The sequence below is a fragment of the Bombus fervidus genome, chromosome 11 (genome assembly GCF_041682495.2).
Source record: "Bombus fervidus isolate BK054 chromosome 11, iyBomFerv1, whole genome shotgun sequence".
Classification (NCBI taxonomy): domain Eukaryota; kingdom Metazoa; phylum Arthropoda; class Insecta; order Hymenoptera; family Apidae; genus Bombus; species Bombus fervidus.
In genome coordinates, this window is record NC_091527.1 from 4,428,089 (window position 1) to 4,449,853 (window position 21,765).

Sequence of the window (21,765 nt, forward strand, 5' to 3'; positions counted from 1 at the left end):
AACTGTCGTTACGACATAAAGTATCGCGACGTAAATTTCCGTGACTAGAACCGGCGAACCGTGCCTCGATAAAATAATAATTTTGTGGAAGCCACGCGACTATCCATAATTGGCAAATGTTCGCGTAATTGAGAAGCTCGACTGGATCTTGGATTTAGAGATCCATGGATCGTTACAGGGGCTATCGTGGGTGAAATTTCACCCCTTACGAATTTATTCATCCCATATTATCGTCTCGTAATCGCATATTACAATTTAATTTTACTTGCAACCGTCGGGAATAATAATTTTTCATTTAGTCGTGGAATAATAATAAAATATTCACTCTGACATTCTTCGTTCAACATAGAATGATGATAAAATATCGTACTGTATTTGTTAGAATTTATTGATATTTTAAACCAAAAAGGAAAGATACCGAGAAAGGGTACTGAGATAAAATTTCATCTATCGATGTGCCTTTCCTTGATGATGGATTTTATCGTAATTGCACTGGAGATTATTTTAATGATAAATTAGTAAATTACGAGTGATCGTACGTTTATGTAAAATTTAAAGGTACAGTAATATACAGAAAAAGTAAGGTACTCGTTATAATAACTAGAGAATGAAATAAATCTGACAACAATTCCTATTAGGGATACGAATTTCTTATAAGCATCTGACCTACTGATTATTGAAAATTCTAACGAGAGATATCTCGTGATAGTACTTTATTTATTTTGGTCTACAGGTCTATCGATATTCACAAGCCTACATATAAGCAATGTTATATAACTTGTTATTTATATAAGCTTCTAATCTCACACCATGCATGTTGGCTTCGTGTATCCTACTTCAAAGCTTTCACGAACGCTGTCTTTACTTTTCCTGTCACTTGTCGACAAAGGATTCGTTCCATTTTCAATTCTCCATGGAACCTGTGATTCTCTGTAGAATATTCGGACTATACCCTCGTCAATCAATCTCCCTTGAAAATTTGCGACTGAGTATTGAAACCCTAAGTTGAATAGGGGTTGACGATTCGTCTTTTGTTCTCGATAACATCCTTGAACTCGATCAATGTTCTTTTAGCCTTTTGTATCGTAGAACGAGGTTTTGAAGAAAAACTTAGTTTATGAATTTTAGTTTATGAATTGGAATCTTGATTACGTCGTATTTATAAAAAAATTTTATGGTTGAAGATTTTGGAGAGTCAGAGATGTTAACTGAGTTTTAACTTTAATTTTTATTGGAAATGTTAGAAAACAACGAATGTCGGAGTTTCGATCAAACACGAAGAAAGTAATAATTTAGAGTTGTGTAAAACAAAAGGTATATCGATAAGAGAGTATCTGTTAGAGAAGAGAAATCTGTCAATCAATCTGTGTGAAAACTTCCTCGCAGTGTTCAGAACTTTTCTAATCGCTTATGGTAATCGTACTCGCGTTCGCTAATGGTAGAGCCTTGACAGAACGAGAGGTTTAGTAGCAAATAAAAAGGCAAGTACCATAATTGAACTCGTCGTCTTGTCTAGTTTCTTTGAATATTCCTATTACGACTACTAAGAGGTAACTCTAGGAGAGTAGCTATCATCACGTTCGCCAGCGGTTGAGGTTAGTAAAAAACTGAGGAGAACGTTTAATAAAGTTGCCATTCTGTTTGGCTTGCTCGTGTATCTATTTGAAACCAACGAACGGTAACAAAATATTGTACATTTCGATGTACAGACAACAATTACCACTGTAGATTAGCTTTCTATAGATATAAAGAAACTGATCATGTCGATATTCTAAAAAAATATTCTAAAAAAGTTTATGTAAACAGAGTTCTATCGCAGATATAATAGCTCACCGCTACAAACGATAACTTTCCCTAACTCTTATTATCACAATAACATTTTCTTTGAAATTCTAAAATTTTCTGTTGAGGTTATTAGATGTGTGAACAAAGAAACGTGTGGATAGATTGTAAGGTAGAAAATATAATTTAATATAGAAGTGTAAATACAAGTAGGAATATATATGTAAGCTGGTCCAGATCCGCACGCTAGCAGTGTTACCCTATGACTAAAGGAACGCCGAAAAAAACGTCGCACGTGTGCCGCTTATCGTCTGTCGTCGACGCATTCTTTTGTCTATGCGCTATAGACGACATCGGCGCCTTGTGAAAGCCGAAGACCAGATGTAGAGTTTTCTCAGAAGTATCGATCACTTCAACATTTTCAAATGCCCAAATTCCTACATTTCCACGTTTCTAAATGTCCAAATTTTTGGCTACCAACATTTTCAAATATCCAAACTCGTAAGCGCCCAAATTTTCGAAAGCCCAAACGTTTACATTCCCAAATTGTCCAATACTTTCCACTTCTCAAATGCCCAAATTTGCAAGCGTCTAAATTTAAAAATGCTCAAATATCCAAATTTCATCCTCATATTCCAAATTTTCCCGAGCTGCCCCAGATTTGTCAGCTTAATCCAATCAAAGGCACTGCTTTATGGAAATCTTTGCTATCCTAGGTGCAGGAGGGGCCAGTGTCCCCGGCGTCCTCCTCGCTGAGCAACCAGAATCAAAACGAGAGCGAGCAACAGGTGTTGCTGGCCACGATGCAGCCAGTGAACGTCCTAGACCTGCACGAACCAGCAACAGTTCACTCTTTGCATCCAAAATACCATCATCACCACCACCGTCACCATCATCATCATCACCATCATCACCACCAACAGCAACAACATATCCAAACTGATCCGGACGACGTTCAACAACGAGCGACGGACGATGCCGATGGCAGAGTGACGCCTGGCACGGACGCAGCGGCCGCCAACACGACGCTGAGCGTCGGTGAGCACAAGATGATCGATTTAATTTACAACGACGGTCAAAAAACCGTCATGTACACGCACGACAAGGAGATCATCTACGAGAACGAAGCGGATCGCGTTCAAGTGGTCGAGTATCCACCACCACCACCATCACCGCCATCTCCATCGCCACCCTCGGCAGTCACAAGAGCTGGATTATTGCCACCCACGTGTGTTACACCTAGATCTGGGTCAGCCACAACCGCGTTACATCTGCATCATTATCCTCAACTGCAGTTGCAACACGAGGATGATCTTCCACCCAGTGTTCGCCATGCTGTAAACGCAACGGTTCCAAATTGTGCAGCGGCTACTACTACGACTACCGTGTTGGTTCTGTCGGAATTGGTCGCTGCTGACCCTGCGGCTGGAGCTGCTGCTGCTCAACAACTCACTCTTACTGCCGCTGCCGCTGCTGCTTCCCTCCGTGCAGGGTAAGTGTTCAATGATTTTTGTTACTGACACCACTGCGGATCTTTATGTAAATAAATATCATTAAATTTGTTTTATGAATGCAATTTAAAAGATGAAACTTAGCGAAGCATTCATACCGCTCTAAACATTCTTTAACAATAGTGTTTATGTTCTCGTGGATACAGTCGAAAGAATGAAATTTAATTAGAGATTTCTTTAGTTGGTTAAATTTTATAATGGATACTATGCATAGGACAGTTTATATATTTTTGACACATTATGTGCATACTATACGTTTGCATACTGCACCACTAAAATTTCTGTAAATGCATAAAAATTCACAGCTCTTAGATGGTGAAGAAGATTTTTGTTGTTAGGAGAAATCGAAACCTTGCGTGTTTTTTGAGAAAGTACAAAAATTAAGATGATGTGGTAAAATATGGAAATGTAAGTACTTTCAAGTATTTTTGGTAAAGTAGAAATCATGTTCTATCGAAGAATTTAGATATATTCTTAGTCGATGAAGATTCACGCTGTCTCATTATGATAATCGATGACATTCGCTTTACATTTGTTTATTATGTTGTATCGTGTCTGTTATATCAGAAAGCGTTGTCACATTATACAAATCTCGATCTCCAGATCGAAGTCGAAGGCTGCATTAAGTAAAATGTCAGCGAATAAAGTTCATTCCAAAAATACGCAAGAAACCGCGAAAGCTTTGATCCATTTTAAATAACGTTACAGATTTTAACATTGGCATACGCGGTAATGTTGCAAAATCTTAAGAAACAAAAATTCCTTCGTCCGTTTAAAGTAACGAGCTTCGTCGTCGCAGAAAACGGAACGAATCGTACGTGTAGAATTTAACGAGATGGAAAAATGAAATTCCGCGGTGGAACGAGTCACGGCGTGGCGAGGAATCGCGTACGAGCATTTCGAGGCGGCTCTATATCGAGCAAGTAACGTATCGTTGCACGGTGTCGCGCCTTAATAAGCCGTAAAGTAGCGAGGAAAGTGTCTGCACGTGGACAGTAGCCTGTTCACCGGCATGGAAAAATCGAATAGCTCTGTTGTGTGCGCGCGAGAGAGCGTGAGCACGTTGAAACGGCGAACGTTATCGGCCTCGTGTATCAGCGTCGACAATTAACAATTATTGCGCACACCTACCCGCGAGCACGGTCGCGGATAAGTCACGTTGCTGCGTAGAATTTATTATTAGGACGCCGTGTTGCTCGCGCCCGCGTGCCTATACAGCGTCACGCAGACGCAGTGTGCCCTGCAAGGACGTTCGCCATTGCCGATCGGTCGTTCTGCTTGTCAGTTTGGCCTTATTGCAATTATTTGATCGTATTATACAATGATTCTATGCAAGTACTGGACAATTTTTTAGAAACATTATATGAACATATCGCATGTGTTGCACGAAACATTTTGAAGTTTCATTGGCGACGAGCAGGCTACGGATTTTTATGCAAATTCATATTTTGGAAATTAATTAAAAATTAATTTAAAAAGGTAGAATCTCAGTGGAATATTGTTTTACTTACAAAGTATTATAAAAAACATTGTATTTTGAATAACTTATATGTTTCCTCGTGTTATATGCGTTTTATGCAATTTTGCACATATGAATTTTCTATAAATGCGTACAAATTCGCAGTCTAGTAATGAGAATCTATCGTCACGGCCATAATGATAGAGTTTGAAAAAGGATCTGAAAATATACATAAGAGGTACGAGATATTTACTGTAAGTCGGTTTATTGAATACAAGAAAGCAGAGACGCAACAGTTGCGTCAGTAGTATCAGACGTAATCAGACAATTAAAACGGCGCTACATACGCTTCAGTAGTACTGTAGCCAGACAACTGAAGCGGCGGCGCAACGTATGCTTCAATAGCAGCGAAACTCAAAGTATCACAGTGTATAGAAGTAGGGAAAAATAATTTATTTATTAATTTGATAAGATACAACATGTACTAGGGTAATAAATATTTATAGGAGACCAAAACCATGATTTCAAAAGGCAATAGTTTATCATAGTAATATGAACAGTACAATTTTTTAAAAATTTCAATTGTAGTATTTATTGGACTGTATCATAAATTCCTACTGTTTTATATTCATTATATACAAACAGAGGAAGCAGAGGAAATACATATTACAACTTAACGAATGAAAGAAAACATCGTTCATTCTTCATTCCAAAAAGGCATCGTCCGTTATGTTTCTTTCTTGGTCATATCAATTTATTTTTATTTTTATGATTATAAATTTTCTATTTTTAATTATAATTTAATTTTTATATTTATATTTACACTTATAAATTATTTGTTCGACTATTGAATAAGCTACTAAACATGAGAAATGATAAATTCTCGCTATCGGTTCATCGATCGTTCGTTAATTATAATTATACTATTCTGTCGATAGACAGAAAACGTCGTTTATTTTCGCTTGACGTATTTCTAACAAGCAACGTATTCGATGAGAAAATTGCCCACCAATTTCCACTATGCTGCACCTGAATCATACGGTACACGCGTGAGAGCGTCGAATAAATAATCCACGCGTCGCTTATTCCACGGGTACCACCCCGTGCGCGAATTATTCCGAAGGATCCGTCGAACTCAAAATGCAATTAAGATCTCGATCAACTAATTTGTAATGTTTCCCTATCGCGCTCGTATCTCCATATATTCTCGTGCGAGCAAAACACCACTAAACGGAGGAACAATGTTTCTGCCTAGTATATTTAGAAATGACGTTCTTCCGCGCTATGTCGAACGCGCGCGCGTTAAACTGCGCGCCTGACCAGCCACCCGTGACACAATGAATAATCCGAAAAAAGAAAAAAAAAAAAAAAGAAAAAATAAAACGAAAAAGAAACGAAAGAGAAAATGCAGTGCAAAAATTATTACAACGGGAGAACCTGAAGTCAAATATTTCTAGAATTTAAGTGGCGAACGATGTATTTATGGGCGAAGAAAATAAAATGTTGCCTTTTTAGCGGAGGAATGTTAGCGCGAATTTTATGGTAGATATAGTGGTGAGCGCTGCGGTCGCTAGAGTAATTTATTTTTGCTTTTAAGACTTTACCAGATTGCGGATAAAGCTAAAATCAGTGGTCCTTGGTTTGCTGTGATTGAAAAGAAAGGCTACTGACCAGTAGCTTTCGATTTGAGGAATTCAATATGTCATAATTCTATAACATATTTCTCTTTCCTGAAATCTATAAAAATTATAAATTGGAAATTTACAGCCTTCGGATCGATGAACGGTATCATAATTAAATATCAAAATTAATGAAGATAACGTTTTCTATCTATATGAGAAATCTTCATTCGCCGTTCCAATTTTTCGATTCACATTGTAACGCGCATTTAGAAACGATCTGTATGCAATACACGCATACATACCACGAAATATCGCGAACAAATAACCATTAAACGCACCGGTCGCCGCACACCTTGCTCTTTTGCAACAAATAAAAATCAACTGCAATTAATCGGTCGTAAGATATGCACGTGGAGACCTTGGGGGCCTCGAAAACAACCGTGTCTCTCTTTCTCTCCCCGCCTTTCTCTCGTCTCCATGTGTCTCCTTCTCTATCTACGCCTATCCGTCTGTTTCTCTTCGCTTTTTATTCCACGATCTCTCGCCTATTATAAATATTTTCAATATTTCCGAAATCAAATTGCGCGGAATCCTTTCTTCTCTGTTCACAATTCGGTAACAAGCGACAAGGGACCATCGGCGACAATTCTGTCGCTTTCACGTCATAAAAATTTAAGGAAAGGAAAAACTTGTTGGGAATGTTTCGAGGGAAAAGGGGCAAACTGTCTCTTCGAAAGCTTGCTTCTACCTCAAGGCAACGTGGTTTTGCTAGCTTGAACACACGAGGATAGAAATGATTCTTTTGATGGAGGAATATATTCTTTAGAATCGTTTCATTTATTTTACATTATCAAAATTCTCCCTTTTTATTTGACCTTAGATATTTCAAAAATTTAGGAAACTTCGTAGATTTATCAGCTATTTCAGCTTTTTTACAGACCGAAGTTGATCTCTAAAAGAATTTAAAAAATCTTCTTGCCAACTACATACAATAATTAAGATACTCTTCTAATCATCAAACACACGATCCCAATATTGCAAACAAAATTTATTATTATTTACTTTTATTCACTATCGCTTATTGTTATTTACTTATATCTTTCTCCGGTGGTCCTCATACGTGTAAAAACATGCTTCCTCCGGATCTTCGTAAAGAACGATCAATCCGGAATCGATGAGAAGGCGATAATCAGATTAAAATGGGTGAAAAAGGCTGGCGACTGATGTGGAAGCTATTACAGATCAGATTTTTCCCAGTACTTCTCCGTAAGCTACTTATATCGAGGCTTAAACGCTCGCATTTACGAAATTCGAGCCGAACTCTTGATTCGTCGTGGCTGAATCCTATCGATAATCCGGCAGGCTGCGTCAAAGGAAATAACTGGACGAGCGGAACAACGGAGATGTTAATTCGACCTCGAAGCGCGCGGCGCCATCGAGTTTGCCCGGCCACCGTTTATCGCCATTTTGTCCTTCTTTGTTGTTGCGAGACGAAAGCGCCGCGGGAAGCTTTGATGCGTTGCGTTTGATTAAAATTCGTCCGCCTTTGTTTATCGAGCTTAATCGCCGTGTCACAGCATATTGAATATTAATGCATTCAATTTCGCGAGGCTTGCATATTTATGAACCCGTGGATCGAAGTCATTGACTTTCGGAGTAAGCGTTTCGAAACGACGGTCAAGGTGTATCGAATATTTGATTAATATTATTCCGAGGAAAGTAATAGATTTGGCGAATTTCTCTTCGCCATTCTTCGCTCATTTTATTTGGGTCACTTTGTTCTTTTAACTTTCTTATTGTTATTTAAAATCATTAATAAGACAATTGTTTTACCCTTTGACGTGAATTTCTTGGTTTCTTTAAGAATTAAATTAATATTATTCTCGACAAAACGTATAGACGTTTCGTGAACTATATTTAGGAGCTCTATCGTCATTTGATTTGAATCTCTCGGCTCTTTCAAGATTATTCTCTGCATAGTTTAGCGTCGATTGGTACTGTAAGTATTAACATTTTGAAATCACGACAGAGAATATATCGTCTACTTTACTCGGATATTTGCTGCGCCCGATAAAACTTATTAAGAACGAAGTATAATGATCGATAGTTGGAATTGCATACGACTTCTCTGACTTTTCTCGTTATATTACAGTAACCTGTAATGAATTATATTACAGAAACCACGAATGAATTATTATTCGGTGTAACTTCTACTGGATAAAAATTACATAAATACTTCGTTCGTTTCTTTATCAACGGTTTGACTCTGCAAATAAAATATTTATTATCGTTTCGCTCTCGATATAAAATTATCCTGACTGTGTTTACGTGAATTTCGTTTAACCGACAAAATGAAGTGAAATTGCCGGTGATTTTTATTTTTCGCGTTTGTCAGACATTTTATTATCGAAGAATTACGTGGACCAAGTGTCTGTCGCGACTTCCTTAGGGGTTTGATACATTCGTGGTGCGGCAAGGAGTGGTCGAACGTTGAGAAATACGAAACTAAATTGCGATACGCGGCATAAAATTAAAATACGAGACGAAGAGCGCGATGCTCGAGACCGGCCGCGGTGAAATTTGCATATATTTCGCGCGATTCCTTCAACGAAATTACGGTGCGCTGGTTAACGTTCCTGACGAGCGTCTCTCACGCACGAAAAGAAAAAGAGGAAACTGCTTTTTTCGTAGAAAACATTCTTTGTCCGCTTGATCGAACCGAAAGTTTCGCAACAAGGCGACGAAGCGTTTCCTTTTTCTTTTCGTCAGTCCATTCGTCGCGATTTTAACGCGAAAGCACTCGCGAGATCTCGCTGCCGGCACATTCCTTTTCCAATCAGCCAAATTATAGCCGATCCCTGGTCTGTAATTAAATTAACGTGAAAGTTCACCGCCGCTGTCGAGTTATTTCTATGAGTTAATTGTACCTCTCTCCCTCTCTCTGGATATCTAAATAAGAAAGGAATGCATTGGAACGCATTTTTAAACAAACAGATAACAAACTATTCGAAAATATTCGAAAACTACTACGTCGCTACGTATGGAATCTTCTTCGAGATTTGCATATTGCTACTTTCGCTTATTGAATTCACCTTATTAATTCGATTATCAACTACGTTAAAAGAAAGAAGAAATTTGATATACGCGAATGAAAATATAAGTTCCATGTGCGACGTGCTGAAGCCTTTAAAGACATCAAAATCGCTTTGTCCATCATCACGAACAATAAAAATGCTCGTGCGATTTTCTTGTATGAGATTAAAGCGGGATTAAATTTGGACAATTTAAGGTGGCAAGGTTGCTGAAATTTTTAGAAACGCGCAATAGAAAAGTACAAAGAAGATCGAAAACTGGAGCGTAAATCGCGACAGAGCAAACGATATGTAAAGTTAATTTATCCAAACGACGATTACCTAACGCAATGTAAAAGACAAGAGTCGAATATCGAGGAATGAATCTTCATTCGCTCTAATAAGGATTCAAGATCGTTGAACCCATGTTAACGTCGATCCCGAGGAACAACAAAGAACATTGTATCGCAGCAGCCTAGCGGGGGACCAGAAAATGGCCTCCGTTTAATAAATCCGCCGCGATGGAAGTGCGATCTGACCGAAGAAAAACGGGACCGCTCGAAGGGGAGCGCTCGTAATCTATGCTAATGCGGCGAAGGTGGGTGCACAGGGCCTGTAATAATAGTGTTTTCGAGGATGTGACGTCACACGGGAACAATACAGGCACGAGCCATGCCGTGTACACGCTTTCGGCGGATTATTTATTTGACAGACCTCCCCGCGGGCCGTGTCTGCGTTTACGACCAGCTCGCAAACGTTTCGACCCGAGATTCGCAACGCGCACTTCTCCTTTTCCTTCGCCAGATGCTAATACGATGCCTGCATGCAACGTATAATAGATTATATATTTTCTTCCTAGAATAAACTATAAATAAATATATTCGCAGTGATTCACCAAAGTATTTGAACACTTATGCTTGGAAAACATCGACGTGTATAGTTTGTGCACGTTATAGATAGAATATTTCGAAATTTCATGAATATCTTCAGTTAAAGAAGAAATATCCAAATTCAGTAATAGATATAACGTAAAAGTTAACAACCACCAAAACCCACTAGCTAGTCAATTACTTGACACGTCGGGTCACATCCGCAGGCTAAAAAGACATTACCCTTTAGATTTAAGCACTAGATTCAACTAGAATCACGATAAACACTTATTAAACACGACATAATACCACGCCAGAAAAATTTACTTATAATCCTCAATGAGAATTGATTGTAAAATTTATCCAAATAAAAAAAAAAAAAAAAATGAATATCTTAAGGAGAGGCGAGTTTCGTAACTCTATGTATCGGTCAATTTTGAAAACGATATATGAGAACGTACGTAGAAGGTACAAGATATTAAGCGCGAACATACATTTCGAGAAAAATTGGTATAGTCAAATTGGAAGTGATCGATAATGTATACTATCTCAATTCGTAACCAATTTACGGCGTGTTTAATCTGAAACGCGCCTAATCTGAAACTTCTTTAAATTTAGTTGAGAAAAAGGAACAAGATATTTTATAAAGAGTTAGCTTGTCCGAAAAGTGTCTTTCTTTTACAGACAAGTCTTTTACAACGACGTATCGAATAATCTGTCGAATGTTGTGATCTTTATTTTGATAGAACAAAATGGATCACACGCAATTCGATAAAATAATATAAAACGTAAAATGTTGTGCATCCATTATTTCCTTATAAAACGAAAGAAACTTTTCGGACGACAATACATGGAAAAGGGAAATTTATTCGCAAGCTGTTCATCGTAATGATTTTTTCTATCAAAGGCGAATTCGGTATACCATTCAAAGATATTAAGAAATTTATTAGGTAGAGAAATTATTCGAGAAGCGGAATGAGAGATGGACTGGCATAAATTCTACAAGATCACATAAAACAGCAAATTGATACTAGAATCTCGCCTCCAAACAATGCAATACATAATACACAATACAATAGAAATGACCAAGTCAAGCTATTCAGACTGCTAATTGAACACACAAGCACGAATTTCTGTTACAAACTAATTACGTTACTATTACAAGTTTCTATTACATTACCAGTCACGGTACAACGCATGATTCTGAAACGCACGAAATTGTAGGAACCACGCAACTCATTCAAAACCCCAAGAATCTCACGCAAGCATTCAATTCGAAACAAAAGTAGAGAAAGCCTCTGGAAATTTACCAAACAGACAGACACATAGTAGAAGATCCTAGAGGAGATACAAGCGAAAACCTTCACCAATAATCGTGTTGTCGATGCGACGCGTCTATTCAAAAAATAGGAGAAGAAGAAAACTTTTAATCGGTACAACAAGGACAAAAAGAAAAACACAAACGTTTCAGAAAATTTCACAAGAAAATCCGCTCAACGACGATTACAAAATTGCAATCGAACGAACGAACGAACGAAATGGTGGGGCTTCTCCTCGCTTGCTTGCAGCTCGAATTTTCGAGTTTAACCAGGGGCCACGTTTCGTATGCGCGGCAAATTGCCGTAATGACGGTGCATCATGGTAAAAAGTTTTGCGTTCGCGGAAAGCAGAATGTAAACCGGACATATCCCTCGCTCTGTCCTCGTCTCGTTGTCCTCGCGGATCGCCGCACCCGCTTCTTGCGCCGCTCGGAGGCGCCTTTGATCCGTCGTGTTTTCAGTGTTCACCGCCTCCCCGCAGGTATACATATATGCGCGGTTCCCGAGTTTTTGCGGCTTCCGGGGACGCGAGCCCCTGACTCTCGAACAATGTCCAGAAGAAACGATTATGTCGCGGCTGGTTCATCGATCGATGAAAGTCTGACGAGCTGACTCGATTCTCCGATGAAAGGGGTCGCTTCGATTGGATCGAACGGTGATTAAAAATGAAACGCTGGCTGATTTTTGATACAAGATCCGTTTAATCTCAGTCGATTTGGAACAGGAAGGCACGAATTTCGTGACTTTTCGGGAAAATGTTCAAGTTCTAGAGTTGAAGAGTTGTTTTTTGTAAATTTGAAACTAATTGGGTTTTGTATTTTGGAAAGGAAGTAGTCACTTGAATTGCACCGAAGAACGATTAAATGCAAAGGAAGGCCGACTTGTGGATGAAATTTCATCTAAATTTGTTTACTTGCGACATGATCGAAAGTGGTCGAATTGGATTACTCGAAGAAAAGGGCGTATTTCGTGATTTCTAGGAAAACGAATAGAGATCTATGGTTGAAGGATACTTCATAACATCTCTGGATAACAGAGAAAAAGAGTGAGTTTTTATATGGTTTTTAAGAGGAATATAAAGTTTGAAAGTTTGCATATACTTTAAGGAGAGAAAGAGTGTTTCCTAGTAAACGACAAAAACGATTACTAAAGCGTTATCCTACATGAAAATAAATTACAGTAATTACTCGTGGGTAAATATAGGTAAATGGTAATTACGTCTCGGCCATACGTGGTACTTAAAAGCCGCAACAACCGGTGCAACGATCTCCATCTTTCGCAATCGATAACATATGTAAATCAAATTAACATCCCCGCGTGCAATAAGTTAATATCCTTTCCTCGTAGAAATTATATCCTTATCCTTTACGGTCTTCAGCGTGTACGACCTATCAGAGTATCACAGGGGAAGTCACTTTGCTGGTGAAACTTACTTTCTCAAATTCCAACGATGACCATCAATTAACGACGATGATCATTTATAACTTCGCGACTTCCAGACAATTTAAACTTACCAACAAATAGTTAGAAACATATCTATTATATCGTTCAACGTATTTGCCTCGTGGCCGCGAGACTGACATAAAATTACAAAGTGCAAAGATATTGTTTTCTCGTCTTTCAAAATACTTTCCTGAATGGAATTTAATTCTTCTATTTCTAACTTATAAAATCTTCCGTGATTTGGAATTTGCTGAAAATTTTCGTACGAGAATATCAAAAAATATCTTCGGATCTTAGTCGACCGCTGTCTTTACAACTACAGCTTGCTGATAAACGAAGGAAAAATAAGTGAGAACCGGTGCATACCTATTACCAACAAATATTCAGACATCGTCGTCACCGTAACTATCTCGTTTTTTGTAAAATGTATAAAACACATAATTACCATATTTTCATCATTCTGTCAATTGTCTATAAATTTTCATAATTAAAGATCGATATTAATTAGGAAACTATGCAGACAGGTAAAAAATTCTACGAGAACCTCGTCGAGATTTAGAGCAAAAACGACAGATCTCATAATATGACTTAATATCATGGAGCAGAAAATATGAAACGAGACGCCAGCACTTTTTCCGAAAAAACTTTGATCAGACACTTTTTTACCCGTGCACAAACCGTCGGTTATTACGATCACCGGAGCGTAACGATCTATCGGTTCATAACACGCACTAAAATTAGAAATAAGATTTCCCAATATCCCTCGCGCCCCTTCCGCCCCTTTTTCTCTCCCCGTTGGCTTGCGATCCGGTCGCTACCGTATCGTAATCATTCAGCAATGGAAATCGGCTGACGCAAAGACAAATTCTGTTCGCGCCGCTGACTGATTACGATACGCGAGATAACAGGCCAGGCCTGCGTTCCACGTGTCGACATATCTCCTCGCGGTCGAACACGCAGCTCGTGAACTTCTTTTCGCCTGTTTTTCCGTATCTAGATCTCACCTAGATCCGCCAGCTGTCATTTGAATTCAATTTTGTTTACAGAGGCGCGATCTTTTATTGGTTCGCGGGACACGATTTCTATGTGAAATGGAAGTGTAGAAAGTAGAAAATAGTAATGGTCGAGAATTATTTATGGAATTCTAGACAGATACTTTAATTAATAGTGTAGATATCATAATCACGGACGGCGATTTAAATTTATCTTGGAATTTTCTATTGCTTATATCATTGTCTTGTGATGAACGAGCTTCTGGAAGTAACTTATGTGTTTCTTAAGCGTTGAATATTAATCGTGCACTTATGCAATGGAACTCGCAAATTAATAAAAAGTGAAGTCGATCAATCTAACTTCTGAAAGGCCCGTATAATAAAATCAATCATCTTCGTATATGCCGTTCTATCTGCGTTTCAGCTCGATTTAGCAGTAACAGCTTTTTAAGACATCGCATTAGCTTATAGAATACATTATATTTTCATGGCTAATAAAAATACAATACGGTAGAACTCGATTTATTTCAACTCCGTTCATCCGAACTGACGTCATCGCAATATCCGATTTAACGAATGTATCTCCCTGAACTCCAGTTAACGGACTCCAGGCTAAGGAACAGAAAAGGTAAACGCAAAAATACCACTTCTTATCTCTCATACGTTAAACTTGACAAATTAAATTTAAAATATCCACCAAACTAATGGTTTCTCGACAGAAATATATTAATATCTTTTTGCAAAGTAAAAAATGTTTAAAAAAATTAAGTTGGCGTTAAAATCTGCTCCACTGTACTCGACCGGTAAAAAGATAATCTGCACCATATGATGTCTTTTTCTCAGCGAAACAGCTTCTGATGAAACATTTCTTTCACAGTTACAGATTACAGATTATAGAAATACTTCGAGTTTTCGAAATAAAGGAAACTCTATATATATAATACAAAAAGAAGATTAACCCTCCATCAGTTTCACGGTGCAGACACGTTCCAACCTCATACGTACTCCCCTGATAGCAGAGCTGGCAGTTCACCAGGAACGACCGGCGTCCAGCTGGCGATTTCCCAAACGATTTTAATTGTACTTGAAATGGATGCACGTAGCTCGTCCCCGGCGGCCAAAGAACTCCAATTAGTCGTCGTGGTGGTGTCCTTATGTTGCCTTAGGCCGGTAAGAACTAATGCCGAAATAAGGGAAGGGAAAGAAGTGGCGCGGTCGGCGAGCGTGCGTGCGTGCACGCGGCGCGTGCAAGAAAAATCTCACTCGGCAGAGACGTGCCTGCGAACCTGGAGATCGGACATGCCTGAACGTATTACTCATACCCAAGCGTAGGGCCGCAGTCCCGGCATCCTCTCGCGAGCAACGCGCTCTCCAGATCGATACCGGTCCTCGATGAACTCTGCAAGCTGAATTGCGATGCGTTTCTTGCGACTTTACCCTGGACACGGTGGAAATCTCGATCCGCGAATCGCGCACGTGGGAAAAATTTGGGTTTCATGGGTGGAAAGTGGCAGTGGAAGTTCGTAAAATTCGTAGGCTCCATTTGTACGTAGATTCGCACAGACTTTGCACGTATACGATTATGTTGGAAGATTAAAGATTAAAAATTGATTGTCATTCAGATTAAAGTATCGAGGTGAGAGATGATTTGCAGGTTGAAAATGGGCGAGTTTTAAAGAAATATTTTTGACAAGAATCGCGGTGCGAAGATTTTTAGCATTTTTCTGGCATTTTCTCCGAAATTTAATGTGTCGAGATAATTGATAATTAGAAATAGCTTGGTTGGGAAGAAGGTGGATTTTAGAAAAACCTTGATGTTTGGAAGTTTTGGGAATTATGGATGACCTTTTTTTAAAAGATCGCTGTGCGAAAATCGTTGACATTCTTGTAAGTTTCTTTAGTGTTTAAAGTATCGAGATGACCGACGATCAGCAGTGGTTTAGTTGTGGATGGGTTTTAGAGAAGCATTGATAATTGTAAAATTGTAGAATTATTGAACACCTTTTTAAAAGATTGTAATATGAAGTTTTTTCATTTTCTTGTAATTTTCGTGGAAATTTAAAGCGTCACGTAAGAGATAATTAACAGTGGCTGAATGGAAAAAGGAAACGTTGAAATTTGTAGGTTTTCAGAATTATTGAGCAATTTATAGCGTTTAAAATTCCGGTTTGACTAGAAAGAAATATCGATAGAAATTTATAGCATAGTTTTGCAGGAAAGTTGAAAGTGTTATCTGATAATTGTCGTTAACTTAACAGCACAAGCTTCTATAACTTTTTCGAGTTATTGCTCGATAGTCTAGAGGATTGGTTTACCAAGAAATAGTCCTTGTCATTTTGTTTTCCATACCGGTTGCAAAAGAATTGATTGATCGAGTAGATTCCGTCGATTACACGCAACAATATGTATCGATTAAGCGCGTTGATTTCATTCGCTGGCAACGCCCTGCGCACTGGCGTTTAGCGTGATTAAACTGAATCTGTAAAAGCATCTATCATAAGCTACTACCACGCTTATTAAACGGAGCGTAGATTCAACAGATAGGATCGAGCCAATAACACCTATAAAATCGAGAGTCAGCGGCATTTTAAAATAGTATTCCGCGGCGTGTATAAACGCGGACAAAAAAGTGATAGTTCAAACATCAATCAATGAAACTGTATCTGCAAATTATCGTTGCGACAGAAAGTATTCTCGATCGAACGCTTAAAAAATAATAACTTATAAATAATAAATAGAAAAATATCATAGGATGGCCTTGTGACACGACTTGGATGAAAAATCAGATAGAACCGTTCGAAAGTCGTAGCACGAACTATTAATAATCGTAAGTGGACCAAGTATACGACAGGAAACTTTTTTGTTAGCTTCCGTTACGATTCTATGTACGAGCGCTTCCCACTCGTTACCAAAACGGTACTCGCACACATTTTCCACACGTTTTGCATAGCAACGGCATAGTACACCTCCGCATTTTCGGTTCGCGTGAAAAACAAACGGGCTTTATCTCCTTGTTACGTGATCTCGCGGCGCGTAGGTGAGGAAGTGATCTACAAAGTGCGATCATAAGGAAAAGAAACATATAGAGTAGGTGCCTTTTACAGTATATGTCGATTCAGTGATGGATTTATCGAGGTTGATTATCGCTTCGAATAGAAGTTTACCAGATCTATACGTGATATATATTCTTTAGAGGAAACACATTAGTATGTTGGAAATATCGAGGTAGAAATGTTCAAGCAATAAAATCATTGGAAATATATATGTACAATGTAATAGTTACGACGATTTGTAAATTAATGAATATTTCTAGATAATATTCCCAGATAGATACGATGTTTCCTGCATATATCGTTGTCCAGTCACAACGTCTCTCTCGACGATTCTCTAAATTCCACGTTTCCTTTTCCATACAACCTCAACGTTCACCGCATAGAATTAACACAAGAACAATTTTCATTCGCTGCGTACTGAATTTCGAGACTATAAAAGATTCAGCTTACCCCTAAATCTCCTACAAAATAAGAATCTATAGTCTACATCGAAGGAAAGCCAGCACCGTTCAACGACGACGACACATTCGAAAGAAAAAGGTTCGATCTGGCGTTTGACGTGCACACACGATCAACGAGGACGAGGAGCGGAGAACGGTAACGGAGGTGAGGAAGAGAAAAGGACGACGAAGATGAGGAGGAAGGGCAAAGATGGCCGCCATCGTGGCGCTGGTACGGGGAAAAGCGTCGGACCTCCGCGTCGTTCGTCTCTCCTGTTAATTCCCACCGGCGTGTCCTTCGTTTCTGCCCTCCCCTCTTTCACTCACTGCATCTTCCCTTCCTCTCCCTTCCTTGTCCTCTTTTCGAAACACGCGTTCGTCACCGTACCGAGTTCCCTCGATGTGCTTCCCTCGCGCATAAAAGCCTCCCCCCATGGCGTGTTTCGATCGCCATCATGCCACGTGATCGGGGAGCATTCGGTGTTTTATGCGACCGGCTACCCAGAAAACCGACGCAAAATCGTCGATCTGTACGTTTATCGAATTACGATGCTCGCCTCGCCTTCCACTCACCACCGATTTCTTCCTTTGTCTTTCATCTCATCGGCCACTTCGCCATCCTCGTCCTTCATTTTCCCTCTTTCTTCCTTCTTAACGGAACTCTTGTTTCGCCTCTCTGTTCTGTCGCCTCGTTTCTGCGAATGTCTCTGACGTTCCATGGCTTCGATCTGTCCCACGTGGTTCTTCTGTTTCGGACTTAAAGTTAGTACGAGGAGTAAAAGGAAAAGGTTGACCGACCAGGAGACCAACTGATCGGAATGGTCGAAAAAGATCGATTACGGCGGGATAGGGGGACAGTCGTGGGGAAGAGACCTGGTTTCGAACGAATTCTCTTCTCTCTCTCTATCTTGGCCACCGCAGGGCCGTCGGGAAATTACGTGGGGAGATCGAGGGTTCTTTAACGAGACTCTCATTACCAGAACTTCTTTTGTCTCGAGATATCTTTTCCACCTTCCCTCTCCCCCTCGTTCGCTTTATGCGCTTCACGGGAAACACGGCGTTCAACGTGAGCGCTGCCCCCGAGGAACAATTAATTCGCGCGATCATAATAATTTCGGCGTTGGATCAGTGATCGGTATCAAAGTATTAAATCGAAAGGTGTTACATTTCGGAAAAGAGCGTTAAATAGCATCGTAAATGCGCTCGATGAGACCACAACCTTTCCTTCGATTTATTTTTATATAATTCCCGCGTGGGTTACTTGTAAAATGAAAGATCGAACATTTATAAAATTAAAGGAGAAATTAAAGGCACTTCACGAAATTCGATAAATTGTGACGTGGTGATCGTTGTTTTAATTTCAAATGTAGAATTGTTGTTGCGGTTGTAGAGCGCGATTGCATTATGCGGATGCAACGCGCATTTACATCGTAGAGCTGCAACACGATGGCAAGGTACAATGATTACCATGTATATTGTCATTGTGTCAGGTACGCAACATGTATTTACAATATACAGTTGCGTTTGAGATCACGATCTGTGTGTAACTGTTGGCTATTCCATCGTGCAAACGTTGTTTCGTGTTACGGTACAATATCGCGGTATTAAAATCACAGGTAAAGACGGTAGGAAAGAAACGAAGCAAAATTTATGCTGTTCGGGAAACGGATTTGCAGTATCCGTCAAGAAATTAGGAAACATAATCGCGTCGCATTGAAAACGATCGAAGACACCATACTGTTCTTAGTCAGGAATATGTAAACTTGAAACGATGAAAGAAATAGAAGCTTAAGGTGAGAAAGTCACACTTTCACAATCATTCATCGATAGCAGAAAAACTGTGTCGTAATCGCAGCGATGGAACAAGATACTCTTCATCGTAACCATTCACACGTTAGCAGAAATACCTTCAACGATACGTAATTCTGCTTATCCATCTATTTTCTCGTATTTGCCGCGAAAAAATAAAACGAACACGTATACAGCCGTAAGATCAACACTGAACGCTCAAACCATTCTTCTATACCAGTTTCCAATTACGTGGATATGTAACGCAAGGATTTGTATTTAATAACATCTAACTCCACGCATCCATTTATTCTTCTATATCGGTCACGAAAAAGCAAAACCAACATATTACAACCGTGAAGGCAAAATTGTACCCTAAAACCATCCTACTCCATTGGCTTGAAACTATTTCTATGCAATCGAAATGTGTAATACAAATAAACGTTCCAAAATATCTCATCAATGGTTCTGGCAGTTCGTTTGTTTTATACCTGTCACGAAGAAAATACAATCGACGTGTTACAACCATACAAACAACCACTAAACCGCAGAAAAATTCTACTACGCTGATCGGAAACTATGCAAAACTATGCGTACTATTATTCCACATTCGTCGCGAAAAATACAATCCTAGAGATAACATTCTCAATAAAAGCAACGACCAAACCGCAAAGAAATTTGTGCTGCGCCGATCTGCAACTATCCGGATGTGTAATGCACATAAATTCGCGAAATCTCGATGGCGTGGAGGGGGGCAGTTGGCCTGAGGCGGATCGGCCAGCCACGATTTATCTAGGAACGCGATCGAGCTACGTTTTTGCTGACTACGAAAAGCCCTGGAAACGTACGAGCTACGCCCCGCCATCGGATACGCGTAATAACACCCTTTAACGCGGCTCTCGCTAGAAATAATGTTGCAACCACGGGAGGAACGCGCGACTCTGCAGGAGATATGTACCGTCCCTGGTCAGACAGGGAATAAGTGATTTCACGGCGTTCGAGGAACTGGTGGAAGGGAATTAAAGGGTCGAACACACGGATGAAGGGTTGTCCCGTGTCTTTTTCTCGTTCGTTTTCCTCTTCCTCTTCGTTCTATTGCTCCAGGAACGTTACAATTTGGACGATTGCCGGGCGATCTGTGATCCAATGGTTTCCTCGAAACGAAATGGTAATCGAAGAGAAGGAAGTAATTTTCCCGGGCAGAACGTTTGGGAGCAATATCCGCGAAAAGTATAAATCGATTTTTCTTTTCGTTGTTCTTAAGTGTTGGTGGTCTTTTTATGCTACGTAGTAATTTATAATGCTCTGTGCGTGGTGCCTAATTATGGGACTGATACAGTGACTTCGATTTTACGACTTCCTGGGTGTATAAGGTATATATTATCGGGAATATTTATGAGATAAACTGGATGGCGAGGAAGAAACGACAACGGAATGCGAAGCGCAGTCGTGCGATTGTCTGTGAGAAGCTTCGAGTATATTAGCATCTGACTATTTGGAAAATCTTATTCGAAGTATGGGAAAGAGTTCTCGGTGAAACATTGGCGATTAATTGTTAGCATGAGACGATCGAGTAAGTTGTCGAAACATAAATTTGTAAAATTAGAAGCTCCGTTTCTGATAAGATATAAATCCAAGATATCTTACATTTAAATTTCTGAAAAGATATATTCGTAAAGAAACTATTACACGCGTTATCGATGTAATTTATGTAATCGTGACTATCTAAGATTCGAGATAACCATAATAATTTGTACACTATATAAATCTAACTATTCCACTAGTTCATCAACGATACGCGTCCTGTTCAGCTTGCATGCAGGGTATGCGGTTCTCCACCACGCCTCGCACTTCATTGATTAAACGAAGGCAACAGGAGCAAGAAAACCGGAGGAAGAGACGAGATTTAAAGCCCTTAAGTGCTCAGGCCGTGAATCACTCGACTCGGTTCAGTATTCTCCGATTTATTGGTCGCGCATAACGCGATGATCAATTCAAATTGTCGCGCGCGAAGGTTTACTACCGTCGTGCTTGCATTGGTCAACCCTTGGCTGATCATGCGAGTCGAGAAAAAGAGAAGGAGACAAATGTAAAAAGAAATAAAGCTACAAGAGAGTAGAACGATAACGCTCGTTCTAATCCATTCGAGCAATTTAATCGTTTTAATAGCAGAAACCGTTATACGATTAACGCCGCGTATCAGCCGTCGTAAACGCAAATTTTCCATCGACAGAACGCTTCATTAATAAGACGACGTTTCCCGCGAAGATAACACGACTCTCGAATTTTTTTCAATTATATTACTGCTTAATAGCGAGCTTGGATATTAGGCCGACCGAAGAAGATGATAAGATTTCGCGAGAAAGATAAGAAATATTAGAAGCTACATACAGTTAATCTTGAGTGACGTTTCTGT

General features: G+C 39.4%; 2 protein-coding genes across 6 annotated transcripts in view; one reads left to right on the forward strand and one right to left on the reverse strand.

Moving 5' to 3' along the window:
• Chn (zinc finger transcriptional factor charlatan) overlaps window positions 1-21,765 on the reverse strand; it is a 266,952-nt gene that overhangs the window by 133,066 nt on the left and 112,121 nt on the right. The gene's annotated exons all lie outside the window — the stretch shown is intronic.
• Window positions 1-21,765, forward strand: part of Grh (grainy head) — a 162,750-nt gene that overhangs the window by 17,391 nt on the left and 123,594 nt on the right. For 4 of the 5 annotated variants that reach the window (XM_072013010.1, XM_072013011.1, XM_072013008.1 and 1 more), the window contains exon 3: window positions 2,499-3,274. In XM_072013010.1, coding sequence (XP_071869111.1) covers window positions 2,499-3,274 — 776 coding nt within the window. The remainder of the gene's footprint in view (window positions 1-2,498; window positions 3,275-21,765) is intronic. The other variant, XM_072013012.1, reaches the window with a different exon arrangement.